Source organism: Setaria viridis, chromosome 5 (genome assembly GCF_005286985.2).
Source record: "Setaria viridis chromosome 5, Setaria_viridis_v4.0, whole genome shotgun sequence".
Classification (NCBI taxonomy): domain Eukaryota; kingdom Viridiplantae; phylum Streptophyta; class Magnoliopsida; order Poales; family Poaceae; genus Setaria; species Setaria viridis.
Window position 1 is genome coordinate 9071217 of NC_048267.2, and position 14072 is coordinate 9085288.

At 43.7% G+C, this 14072-nt stretch overlaps 1 protein-coding gene and 1 long non-coding RNA gene across 4 annotated transcripts; one reads left to right on the forward strand and one right to left on the reverse strand.

Moving 5' to 3' along the window:
• Positions 1-8995: 8995 nt before the first annotated feature.
• LOC117855273 (uncharacterized) lies at positions 8996-11979 on the reverse strand. Its single transcript, XM_034737582.2, has 7 exons — positions 11784-11979; positions 10679-10801; positions 9995-10423; positions 9794-9900; positions 9629-9712; positions 9466-9548; positions 8996-9366 (listed from the first exon to the last, which is right to left on the reverse strand). Exons 2-6 carry the CDS (start codon positions 10799-10801, stop codon positions 9506-9508), a joined length of 786 nt encoding a protein of 261 aa, XP_034593473.1. The 5' UTR covers positions 11784-11979; the 3' UTR covers positions 8996-9366; positions 9466-9505.
• A 73-nt stretch (positions 11980-12052) lies between these two features.
• LOC117855275 (uncharacterized) lies at positions 12053-13658 on the forward strand. Of its 3 annotated transcripts, XR_011898393.1 has the most exons (4): positions 12053-12579; positions 12674-13165; positions 13289-13363; positions 13466-13658. It is a non-coding gene; the product is annotated as an uncharacterized lncRNA (long non-coding RNA). The 3 variants fall into 3 exon arrangements; XR_011898392.1 differs by having other exon boundaries at positions 12674-12908; positions 13009-13658; XR_004640480.2 differs by having other exon boundaries at positions 12674-13658.
• The last annotated feature ends 414 nt before the right edge of the window (positions 13659-14072 follow it).

A 14072-nucleotide genomic window follows, 5' to 3' on the forward strand; every position in this document is an offset into this window, starting at 1 on the left:
CTTATTCGGTTGCATTAAATAAGGAGCCATACACGTTACGTGACCAAATAAGAAAAGAGGAAGACATGACATGGCGCCTTACATAAATAAGATGAGCATACAGCCGATTGAACTCTATAGCCATCGGCTCATGAACAGCCAATATGCACTTGTTGGCTCCTAGCTTCCAAATTATTGTTAAGAATTCTATGGGTTATTGATCAGCCGATGAAGCTCCTCGACATTAGCTACCTGCTTTTCCATTGTTTCACTACAAGGCCGATACCTAGCCAAATTGCGCTGCGGCCGGGATGTCGAGATCTTCAGCCGGTCCTCCAATGGCTGCGTCAAAGAAGTTCATCAACGCCAGGGCATCATCTGCGGTGGATCTATGCAACCAGGGGGTATCAGTACTAACTGACAACAAGCTAAGGAGGAAGACCAGAGTCTAAAGGCTTTCATCGGCTATGTGCTTTTCTACATGAATACATAGGGAGCTGATGAGAGTAGTGAAAGATGGCCGATGAAGCTTGAGCGCAGTTGCCGATGGCCATCTCTTTAAAAAAGACCATGATTATTTCCTTAATGGTTGCCGATAACTTGTGCCAAGCCTGGTACGCGTACGTCGATTGGAGAATCGTTGGTGGTCTTTCTCGACTGGAGAATCGTTGGCGGTCTTTTCCCCCTATACATACCAGCCGATGGAGGAAATAAGAAAGGATAGCTGATCTGCGATCGAATCGGCTACTGAAGTACGAGGAAGTTCGCGGAAGCCTTTCCGAAAACTCATCGGCGAGGAGTATCAAGCTGTAACAAAGCACCACTGAGATCGACTTCCAGCTCGACGGTGCCCGCGGCGACCTACATCGGCAAACTCTGATCTGCCCTCGACGACCTGCATCGGCAAACTCTACCCTCCAGAGCTCTGTCCTCGTTGTACACGTACGTGGCCGACAATTGGTTAAGTTGAAGCTGCCGAGACTGTTTAAAGCACTTCTTTGACAGATTAGTGGTCAGAGGCGTCACGCAGGGATCAAAGGCCAGCTGTTGGTGAGCGTCGGCAAGGACGGCACGCTGACGATGAAGACGATGACGCCGCAAAGATATTGGATTAGATCATAAGATGGAGCTGCCCAAGGTAGAGTGATGACGGCACAAGTGGCGAAGACGACACGGTGCGAACCAGGAGCCGATCAGGATGGTACTGCACGTCTATATACACTACACCACGAGTGCTCTTCCATTGCATGGATAGCCAACGAAATACTAAAAAAAAGGGACTGGAAGAGCCTGGAGAAATAATTAAGCTGATCGGATGGTTAAAAATATATAGCAAATGCAAGGGCAGCCGAAAGAATAGCACTGAATTCTTTAACCGGCTATTGTACGTTGCTTTTTGTATGAAAGATAGCCAATGGAAGAGTCCTGCCTAAAATCAAATTGGTTACTAAAGGAGTATGAAGCCCTGCACCTGAGATGGAGGCACGGCACCTACACCCCGCAGTGACGATGCAAATTAAGGCGACACCATGATGACGACAGCAAGACGGCAGGCCTCCGCCAAGGTCGGTTCCGCCATCACAGGCTGCCGAGGATGCCGTGGAAGATGACGACGATGACACGCGCCAACGGCCATAAGTGCTCGACACATAAGCAAGAACAACAACGTCCTTCAGCATTCATGCAATTTCAGTTTTAATGGAAGATTGATCAGATCGGCTCTGCATTACCCACTAGTAGTTGACTTGAAATTTATCAGTAGCCGATACTGGAACGAGAACAAGCTCCAGACTACGATGAAGCATGAAGACATCGGCTGGTCTCTTACACAGTATAGAAGCGTTGAAGCCGATCTCTTGCCCATCCGTCGCACTGCACATATGAGCTAAGGTCGCGCGCACCAAAGAATCATGTGCCGTAGGGCGCGACCCTCATCATGGTGATCGACTCGTACCACATCGGTGAACTTATCGACCAGGAGAAGCAGGATGGGACTTCCGCAACGGCCTGGCAATTGGCTGCTTCCACCTGCGCTGCCATCGTCAGCCATTTCTCAGCCTATGATCTAATTGCAGAGCAGCCGATGATGCAAATGAACAGCATTATATTGAACAGCAAGGGCTCGGGATCACAAGACGTTGTTACTGTTACCACCGCCGCCGCTACTCTCGCTGACATTAATTGCTGATACTGCCGCCGCCACCGCCGTGAGGTTGCCAGAACAGAGGAACGGCGCTGGGCTTAACCAAGATACGGAAGAGGATATATGGTATGATCAAAGAACCTTATTTCTTACTGAAAAATACTTGGGAATTTTATTTTACGAAAATAAAATTAGCTTAGCTGCTCAATAATATAAAATTCCTACCAAAGCCATATGATGATACTTTTGAAAACCTTATACATAGGCTGCTTGTTTTGTATTGAGCATTGTCAAATTGTTTGTGATCCTTGTAAGATTCATTTCATGATTTTAAGATCAGAATCATGTACACTCCACGTATTATTCCATTGTTGGGTATGCTAGGCTTTAACTTCTGGACGCATCGTTGTCGTTTGGTCTGGATTCACGTACTCGGCTATTCATATGCTGACTTCTATACTGGAAATTACACAAAAACATATCTTCCATTCACACAAAAATACTCCATCCCTTTGACATGACTCTTCATATTCATTATGCGAAAAGGTACGGGCTACGCAAAAAGAAAAAAAATATCAGTGCTCAAAAACATAAGAAAAGAATGATTAAAAAAGAGTAAAGGAGAGATAGCCCGTATCCCAAAAGAAAAAATAGAAGGAAGAGTCATGCAAATAAGGAGTTCCATCCAGAAATTCCACACATCTTGATCTGATTGTATGACTTGTTCTTTCCATTGGATCCGGTTTTTAACTTTGCAAAATATGCATGCAAGTATGCTTCCTTTTTATCCCCTACCCTGAGCTCCACAAAAGTCAAGGAGAAAAAAAATGGAGCCCAATGCTTTGGTAAGCAATTATACACATTGAGTGATCTAAGAGAATCATTTGAGGAGCAAGGTTATATTTTGATTTAAAAATTCATCAAAAACCCAAGTTACTTGAGCAGAAGAAATAAAGTTGGCTTAATTTTTGGTAAGAAGCTTAAAAACAAACATCGGCTATGGAAGGGCAATACTAGAAAAGTTTGCCACGGTCTCCAGTTCGCTACGATTTTCATCTGTCAGGTGCTCTAGACTTTAACTACCGATGCATCGCTGTGGTTTCGTCTAGATTTATCTGCCAGTTATCGAAGTCTCATGGCTGTTTGGAGCCATCAGCTAGTCCATCAGGAAGTGTGATTCTGATTATCGGTCGGAAGATTCGAGACGTTGAGATTGCAAAGTTCGAAGCATGAATATTTATACTCCGAACTGGAGGGCCTTGTGTTGATATCAGATTTTGACCAGGAAATCCAGATGATCGGAAGTAAGAGGAGACGGTCGGCTACTCACGTGTGTCTACAGGAGCTACGTGATCAGCAAGGAAACGAGCCGATGGTTTTGCAAGCAATGGTACACGGAGCTACATGGATGTACATGGAGATGGGTGCTGCATGCGTACGTACGTTGGAAAGTGACCATAGATTGCTAGCAAAGTGATTAAAGAAAGATTGGTGGCTGGAATGATTGGATCAGAGAAAGAAGGATCATGGCATGGCTGTTGGTCTACGCTACGAGCAAGGAGTCCAAATTATTATGCATGCAGATTGGTCTCTTCGCGTATGGGTCAAAGGAAGCTTTATTGGCGAGGGCTCTGCATAAGGGAAATTAGAATATATGTATCTTAGTATTTTCTTTTGTTTAGACTTTTTATATTAGGCAAGTCTTGTACGACTCATGCTAGGAGTCATTAGTTCGGGTACCCAGGGTCGTAGTAACATCTATCACACGATGAATACAACATATGTACCTTTTCGGCTTCACGCCATTGCATTAGGAGTAGGAGTAATGTAGATTTTCTTCGGTGAGTTCTTTCTGGCAAGCAAGGCTGCATCAACTTCGATCTCCGGCAAGCCGCAAGTTCCCACCACCGGGTATCCTAGACTCCAACTTCCGGGCGCATCGCTGTCGTTGGATCTAGTTCTTACCTACAAGTTATCGAGTATCTTGGATCTTCGACTTACAGCGCATCACTTCAGTCTCAATCCACGGTATTCACCCGTTATCGGTTTTGTCATATCTTGTAAGGCTGCATCGTTCGATCTCTTGCTAGATGTGGTAGAATCACAGTTATCCTGCCTTGATTCAGCTTGCATCGGCTGATATTTATTTAATTTATCATCTTATTGTCTAGTTTGCTTTAATTAGCTTTAGATCGTATCATCACAGATGATAGATCTCTTAATAGCCTATTGCATCTTAATCTCGGTTACCCCCCGGGTGCTATTGGAATCGAGTTCCATTGTGATTAGATTCATCGGCTGGCGGGGTTTAGATTGACTTCCTGCTGAGTATTTCTAGGTTGCAACTATCTGGTGCATCGTTGTGGTTTCATATAGAAATATCGGTAGTGACGTTAGTTCAAATCTCATCACCTTGTGGCTTTAGCTGGTGGGGTAAGAGCTCAACAGCGCTCTGTTTCCTATCGTCTTTCTAGCCGATGGTTTCTATGCTTCATTATCACCAACTGTGTTGAACCGGCTGGATAGCCAATGAACCACTCACGCTCATCAGAATACTGGAATCGGCTTCATAGCCGATAATTTATTCATCATGCATTATTCTGCTACACTATCATAACTGTTGGTGCCAAATCACATCGGCCTGATTGGCCGGTTGCCTCAAACTTCAGAAGGATTATCTTCACCTTGTCAGTTGAATGGTCAAACTGACTAACACGCCCGTGTACACCACGCACGCTGATCCACAGGACCTGCACCAGAGTGAAGCAAATCTCCCCAGCCTTTCGTACGTACTAAGTTAGTACGTGAAGACCACGGTCCGATTTTGCGTCAACGAATCCATACACGAGACCCATCAAATAAGGGCCAATGCGCTCATTTGGCCCACAACTATCGATAAAGTTCAGTTTTCACCTCTATCTAATAATAAAAAAAGATTTATCGACACCTCAACTTTTGAAATTGTTATTCGCAAAAAAAATTGAAATTGTTCGAATTATGAGGTAAAAAAAATTAGATTTCACCGAGAGAGGCTTAAATGGACTATTTTCCAAAGAGAAACACTGATTGGTAGGCAACCCGCCAAAGAAATTCCTAATGGCCTGTCCTTTAAATTGTAATGGGACAACCGGACAAGAGTTCTCAGGGCAAAAGTACGTTGACGATGTCATATAACAGGTGATCTCATGTATTGACACGTAATTTTAATACGACTCAACGGGTGATCCGTTCAATGTGTTATCTTATAAGTTGTCTGATAGAGCTATATAATTCCTTAATTTGTGCATATGAAAAAAGAACTATTATGAGTTGTATGGCAACGATAACTCGTACAATAATTGTTGAGTTGTCTCGTAGTCCTACAATTTAGCTTACGAGGTGATGTTTCACGAAACAACAATATCTTCCTCTCTCCTCGCTCTCTCTTCTTCACATCATTAAAAATTTTACATGACACTGCATGAGATGACCTACAACCGCTAACATGCAGTGCTCTTAGCCCACTAGAATTCCTACTCGAACGCGCCCACGAATACACCCAAGTAAAAGAAAACGAAGAAGAAGAAAACCTTCCAACAATACATTAAAAAAAGAATCCGCGTAACACGGACTGGCTCCAAACGGCCTAACAATCTTCACCGCCGTCGCCCTCGCTCCCGATCGAACCAGCCATGCATCGCGGCGCGTGCGGCTGCGCTCGCGGCGCCGGCGAGGTCCCCAGGGAGGAGCTGGAGGCGCCGTGGCTTGACCTCGAGAAGGGACGTGGCCAGGACTACACCGTGGCGCAAACGATGACGGCGGCGGCGCCGGCCGATGACATGACGGAGGCCACCAGGGCTGCCCTGCTGGATGCCCAGGAACTGGAGATTGAGAAGGCCCTCTCGACGGCGATCAAGTGTGTGTTCCGGGTACGTACGTCGATCACAACCCCCGATCTCATGGAAGCCGATGAGCTGATCGAATCTCATCGATCTGAACATGTGCAATGATGCTACAGTTTGAACAGAGGAAAACATAGTTGTGAAAAAAGATTAATAGTAAGGATGAGTAGCGTGTGAGATTTTTAATTTCCCGTGTTTCAGTGATGGGCACCTTTGAAAAATTGTTTGAGATAGCGTAGTATTATGTGTACTGATTTTAACAGTTCATGCCTAGTTCGACGCTTATGAAAAGAAGATATTTTTCTAAAAAAAAATAATTGAGTCACTGCAGAGGCACTGAGGAAAGTTTCCTAGATCTTTTCTATGAGATCTGAAGGAGAGGGGATAAACGCTAATATCATGTGTTGCCTATTTGCTTCAATAGTGTGTAAACTCTCTCCGTCCCAAATTTAAGTCGTTTTGATTTTTCTAGGTGTATAGATATTTATATGCATCTAGAAATACAATATGTTTACGTACATACAAACATCTATAAACCTAGAAGCGGCAAAACGACCTATAATTTGAAACGGAGGGAGTACGTCCTAGTGTAAACCACAAACTATCTGAATCTCCCCGCATTGTTCTTTTAAACGAAGCGTCAGTTTTGAAAAAAAAAACTCTTTGTGCTCTACAATTTATATCCACATTACTCCCTATGTTCCCAAAATACAAGTCATCCTAGAAATTCTAGGACGGATCAATAAAGATGTGAAATGATCTTTCCTACCCCTATTTATTAGTCATATTTGGCCTCTTTTTTGCATGGAGGGAGTAGATGCATATGCCAATAAAATTACTGTGTTTTCCTATAGTCTTATATGATTTTCCTGTGTGCCTCAGACAGTCCACTGAGTCTTATTTTGATTGTACCTCTAACTTTTTGATTAATACATATTTTTTTTATATATAAAATAGGGGTAGGGGCCTCACCTGCCGATTCCCCTCAAAAAAAAATTGGTTAATACAAAGCAAAATATGCATACTAAAATTTTTGCACTCATGATTTGCAGGGATTAATCGTCTTCTTCAAAATCCTGTGTTTTCCTATAGTACTATATGATTTTACCTGTGGTTCAGATAGTAGTTCATCAACTCATTTTTTGCTTCTCTATATAACTATTTTGGCTGCTATAAAAGCAAAATTCTTACTGAAAGTTATGCCTGGTTTAGTTTGCAAGATACGTGGCCACCCGTAGTCTAGAAGAATTAGTTTTCACTTTATATCCTCTGGGTATTCTCGTTGTAGCTGTGTCTATGTTCCTTTGTATTTTGGTGGGGAGCATAGATAAATGTGTCCCGACAACAATTCCACCACCATACAAAATTTCGCAGGCCAAGTACTATGCAAGTTCACCCTAGTTTGATTTGATGGGCCTTTGTTTCCTATTTTTGTGCTTGTAGAGGAAACAGATACTGTCCCTTCTTTCTTATACTTTGAGAGAGAACTGAAGAGGGGGTTGACCTTCTCTATGGGACAAAAGAAAAGGGTTTAAGAAGATATTGTAAAACTGGAAGGCAATTTGTGCACCGAACTTAAAGCTTGCATATTGTGATTACCTTTCTTTGCTCTCAGCTTGTCCTAATCTGCTTATAGTTATGGAACAACCGATGTTTGCTTGAATCTGAGGCAGGAAAATGTTGGTCTCACTCTTGCAAGTTGTTGTTATTTGGTTTGGTAATCAATCCAGTCCATGAAGTGAAGATCGAACTCATCTTTTTAGCCGATTTACCTATGACAATTATTTGTTATAGTCCTAAACTGTATAACAGATACACCACCATTTGACATATTTCTTGCATATGTTGTGGTTGCTGCATTTTGAAATTGGATTTAGCATTTTTTTAAATTGCATCCAACAATGGTTTTGAAAAAAAAATCTTCTTGTTCTACAATTTATCCACATTAGATGGATGTGCCAATAAAATATTGTGTTTTCCTGTAGTCTGATATGATTTTTTTCCTGCGCTTAATATATTCCATTGAGTCATATTTTGGTTGCTTCTATAACTTTTTTGGTTGAGGTTGATACAAAGCAAAATGCATACTAAAACTTTAGCACTCACATATAGTTTGCATGGATTGATCGTCTTATTCAATTTCCTTTGTTTCCTATAATCCTATATGATTTTTTTTCCTGTGGTTCAGATAGTTCATCAACTCACGCTTTGCTTGTCACTATAACTTTTATCCGGTGTAAAGCAAAATTCTCACCGAAACTTATATCTGGTTTAATTTGCAGGGATTGATTGTCTTACTGTGGGTATATTTGATCGACTTAATGAGAAGATACGTGGCCACCCATGGTGTAGAAGAATTATTTTTCATTCTTCTGGGTTTTCTTGCTGTATATGTGTCATTAATCTTTTGTTTTCTGATGGGGACCGTAGATAGATACGTCCACCAATAATTTCACCACCTTGAGTGTAGTGCTGCGTACAAAGTCACCCAGGCTGAATATTATGCAAATTCACCCTAGTTTGATTTGATGGGCATTTGTTTCATATGTTTGTGCTTGTAGAAGAAGCAGATATTGTTCCTTATTTTCTTGTACTTAAGAGAGAAATCTAAAGAAGAGGTTGACCTTCTGTATGGACCAACAATTAAAAAGCTTAAGAAGATATTCTCAAACTGGAAGGCAATTTGTGCACCGAACTTAAAGCTTGCATATTGTGATTACCTTTCTTTGCTCTCAGCTTGTCCTAATCTGCTTAGAGTTATGGAACAACCAATGTTTTCTGTATGGAAAATTTCGGTCTCACTTTTGTAAGTTGTTGGTATTTGGTTTGGTAAATAATCAAGCCCATTTATAAAACATGAAGTGAGGATCGAACTCACACCTATTTAGCCAATTTACCTATGATCATGGGAATTGGTGATAAGTCAAAGAAAAATGTCTTGGGAAAGAACAACCATCACCTGTCATACATATGTTTCACAACACAGGACAGCACAAAAAACATGGAGTACTTGCTGTAGTATGAGCAGTGTAAGAACACAGATGAAAATGAGATAGAGCTGATCAGAGAACATGGAAGTCAAAACATTTGCGAGTCTTGCAAGCGTGGCAAAACAATGATGTAATGCATGGGCGCTATCACTACTGACAACTCAACATGACCATGTCAAACTGAGACTCGCACCATGTGAGGAAAAAAGAAGAACACAAAGCTGGTGTTCTAACACGATCAGCTTATTCTGTTTTTTGTGTTGAGCCGATTAGGACGACTCCTACCTACATCACCTACTCTGCAACACACTGCAGCATCCCCCACAGTAAGCTTGCAACATGATCTCAACTGAAGCTTATGACCAGCTGTATCCTGTACAAGAAAAGAAGTAATTAGTACAGATCGATATTGATGGAAAAAGGATGAAAAAATCGATATTGTGACATCATTTAGAAAAAAAAAGGATTATACCTATGGTTGATGCGTTCTTCAGAAAGATGTGAAAGGTTGATTATGGTTGGGCCTGCTGCCCTTGTCCAGGAGGTTGATATCCTCTGAGAATCATGGCAAATACAGTGAACCCCACAAACAGACCAAGGAAGAAAAAAATGTAAAAAGCATTTGCACTTCCTACCTGGCTAAATGAAACAGCGCAGAAAGTGCATTCCTCAACGAGCTCCAACAACTACAAGAACACTGACCCAACTTAAGAATATCCCTGCACTCATAATCCACACAAATTTATTATACATCTATCATGTCAAGTTAGTATATAATAAATATAATCACAGTTACTAACCTTGCAAACCACATTATTAAGTGGAGAAGGTAATAAAGAACGAAGAAGACAGCAAAGAATGGCAGACTGATCACCCACAGGATTGACTTCGCAACAATATGGAGCAGCTGAAATGTCGTGTATCATATCAGTACAAATTTTCAATAATGTAGCTATATGCAGTTACTCTATTTAAATAATATAATGCAAGCAAACTCTAACCAGAGGATCTTGCGCGGCGAAACCCCAGTAAACTGTGATAACAGCAAATGCCCCCAAGAATGAGTAGAAACATTCCTCAGTATTAGAGTAGTACTTCAGCGAAGCCATATGAAACGTGCCTAATGTGAAAACAAAGGCCTGCCAGCCTCCCAGTCCAGCCATCCCAGCCGCTAATGGTGAAGAGCTTGGGAATGTAGAAGCACATAGTCCCAGCGACATCAAGACAAGAGCAAATGCACCATAGATGAAACTGTTGCTCACCCAATGAGCCAAACTGTAATGGACCCAATCAGCAAGGTTCTCTGCAGAAACAAGTTTCTTCTCAAGATGGGCAATGACATTGGTTGCAGTTCCCCAGAACATTGTACCCAGTCCAGCAAGTATGATTTTCTGGTATCCAGAGAACCGGTTTGCCTCCAAAGTTGCACGCTGCAATTTATTCAAATAAACATTCCTATCTCAAATTAAAATTGATTCGTATATCTGAACTCATTCTCATGTATGAAAAACAAATAATTCCTAATCTCTTAGCAGGATTTGTTCTGAGTAAAATTCATTCAGAACAAAATGAATAACCACGTTTAATTAACCCATTTCTATCTACAAATGAATACTCATTGAACAATATTCATTTCATCAGTAAAATACCCTGAACTTGTCAAGTACAGAGACAGAAGCACTTACTTCCTCAGCTGGCCTTTGCATCTCGTCAGTCTCGTAGTTCTTTGTGGTGATCGTCCCAAGGCTGAAGAAGTCCTGAAACAGGATCTTCTGCCAGGCTTTCAGCACCTTCCCCATCCGCTCCATCTGAAGCAAATTCAATCACATTTTCAGAGAATGCAAGCACTGATTAAGATCAATTCATCAGTTTTTACTAGTAGAATTTGTAATAGATTTGCTCATGAGTGTGCTAAATTGGTGTCCTGTAACAGCCGGTGGAGGAGTGGCTTATAACTCCACCAGCTCTACAGGGTGTCCTAGATGCTGATTGTATTCCTACTCATGGTTAATGAAGGAAATCCGGCTGTTCTCAAATAAAAAAAATTCATCATAGCTTCTCCACATCCAATTAAACACCTCCGTAGCCCCTCCACTGTGCTGGCGTCACCCCTTCACGTTCACAATCACAATATGCTACGCCAGGACCCCAGGGCTACAACCATTGCAAGCAATCAGCAACTAATCTGATCAACGCAGCGAAAAAAGGCCGCCAATCAATTCCCAGGACAGCAACACAGCGACTCGCCACACCGCGCGACTTCGCCCTTCCAGACGAAATGGCGCTGCCCAACCAATGACCGCAACCAGCGACACATCGTGCCGCTTCAGCGCGTGTGCCCCAGCAAGCACGCTCGGCTGCACGCCAGTCACGCCGTCGCGCGGCGAGTGGTGGCTGCACCACCGCCCCACCGCAAGTCATTGACCCGACGATCATCCGCGACGCCCGTCCAGCCCGAGTAGGGGCGAGTCGAGGACGCCGACGAGTGCACTTGACAGCCTCCTCGACTTGCCCGAGCTTGGCCGGACGCGCACCGCGGATGATTGCCTCCGTGCTCGCGGCGCCCCCCCAAATGCGAGTGCTCACCCCACGCCCGCGCACCCCGCCTCTACTTGATCACTACTCCCATGGCACCCTGATCCGCTGCACGTCGCGCTACCACACGCTGTGCCACCCGCAAGCCCCACACCATCCGCTAGGTGATCATCGCACAGCGCCGCCCGCGCGAGCCCACCCGCGCGCGACAAAATTTCCCGGAAACTCCGCTAGGATCAAAGCTCGGAGCATTACCTGCAGCGACGAGGAGGACCGGCTCGGTGAGGTCCTCGGGGAGGCGGCGAGGTCGTCGGAGAGATGGCGCGGCCGCCGCCACGCTGAGTCGGAGAGCCCGGGACGAATTGGCGAGACGGTGGGGGGAGGAGAGCGTGGGGAATGGGGAATAGCCGAATAGAGGCGATTGGCCTTGTGGATTCGAAAGCAGCGGGGATGGTTCAAATTTTCGGCTGAAGCCAGCGCGCTGAGGGTGGGTGGGCCCACATGTCAGTTTTTTCTCTCTCGCGGGTGGCGTGACGACTTGCCGTCGTGGCGCCCGTGCCCGACGGCCCGGCGAGGCGGCGACCGCTTGCGGCTTCGGCCGCGGCTGTCTGACTGGTGGGGTGCGGCAGTTCTTCGGTCCCACCAGTCAGCCACTTCTACACTTTTACTCTAGGTTAGGTTAGTCGGGTGGGCCCAGCCCAAACATTCTCCCCAACAAAGAGGTGGCGGCGCGGCAGAGGGCGGCGTCGGTGACCCGGCTGGCGCGCGGAGATGGCGGCTGGCACGGCATCTCTTCCTCAGGAGCTTCGATGCACGACAGCGTGCGGCCAGAGGAGGGGCTTGGCCGAGCGGCGGCGGGCGTGGCGGAGGGGGTGAGGCAGCTCCAGGCCCTCCTGCGCCGGCTGCTCCTCCCTGCAGCTCCGCAGCGGCCTCCCCGCAGCAGTCTACCGCCTGCTCACTGTGCTGGAGAAGTTCCTGCAGGAGGACTGAGTGGTGGTCGCCGCCCCTCCACATGTTGGATCTTAACCTCAATGAGGAGTTGCAGGAGCAGGTATGACATAGTTTCTTCAAATCTTTTTTCGCTTGGCTTTCAGGGAACTTTGTAGGCTGAGAAATCGATTTATGCTCTTCTGGAACATTTCAAGGTGGTGACTGTGCGATATGGTGCATCCATCTGGACAATTGCTCCAGACTAGATGCTGCATTTGCTCAGGTTCTTGTGCATCCATCTGGACAATGGCAGTCAGGCAGTCAATGCTGGGAGGATTATACTGCATTTCAGGGAGTATCTCAAGTTTGTTATAGAAGCTGAAAGGGAGGGCATTGGTGAATGATGGGGTAATGGTTGATGCACTGAGATGAGGCCTACAGTTTAAGAATGTAAGTTGTTTCACATTCAGGATAATTGGGCCTTTGAGGATAGTTTCAACTATCACTGACGCTGATGTCAATGCTGCTGTGAATTGTTTCATCATCTCAGATGTGTTTCAAGTCTGGTGTCAATTTTGGAGAAATGATAATGTTTGTTCCTAGTATTTTCTGCTGGCTGCACTCATGCAAGATAGAGTTCAGCACACTTTTCTTGCTGATCTAGACAAAAGTGGACTACCAGAAAAATATCTGTGTGATCGTAGAAGGTTAGCTAAATGGTTTCGTAGTTATTTTGTATTGTAGACTCTTACATTTCGTTAAAACTTAGGATGTCAATATTTCGAATAAGTAAGGGAAAGCATAATTTTTTATGCCTTGGTTGGTTACAGAAGAATTATGGATGAACTTGGATGTAAAGGTGTCCCCAACATGTGTAAATATTATGCCTCTAGTCTCACACACAAGTAAGAGCTCTTAGCTGTTGAAATGGTCATTATTTGGTAGCTAGTTAGTTTTGAAGTACCTGTACTAGCTAAATTTATTGATATTGTCTTCGCTTATTGCAGATTTCAATCCAGCTTACAGATCCTTCCATCCAAATCTTCACTTTTAACTATAGTTAGTGCAGTGCAACAACTCTGTATTTACATGTCTTAAATGCAGAAATGCTGAGCTTACATTCTTCTCATGTTGTACCAAGATTGAATGTTTAGGAAGTGAAGGATCACTTGACGGAATAAATGCACTACTTGTCTGTCCTTTCCACCTAGTCTCTGCCGAGGTTCTCTAGATTCCTTTTTACAATTTTGAGACTATATTGTTATCTATTTTGTTCTAGTAGTTCTTTTTTTCTTGGGCGTGGAGGTCCTAACTATCATGCTGTTACAATCAAATAGTTTCTGGTGGCAAAACACATTATTTAGTTCATAAGTTAGTTTGCAACATATTTCCAAGATACCAAATATTTGCATAACCTCTATATCAAACCAAGAATTTAATAATAGCAGTATTAACTAATTTTTTTACATGTTTGCCTTAAGGTTGTTCACAGATCTCTTCACTTTCACTCTTACAATACATATTCTCCACATCCATTTTTTGAGATGTTGTTTAACAATTAAACAAAAAAAATATTATAATATGTCGCACTGACAGCACTTGGATGGAGCTAAA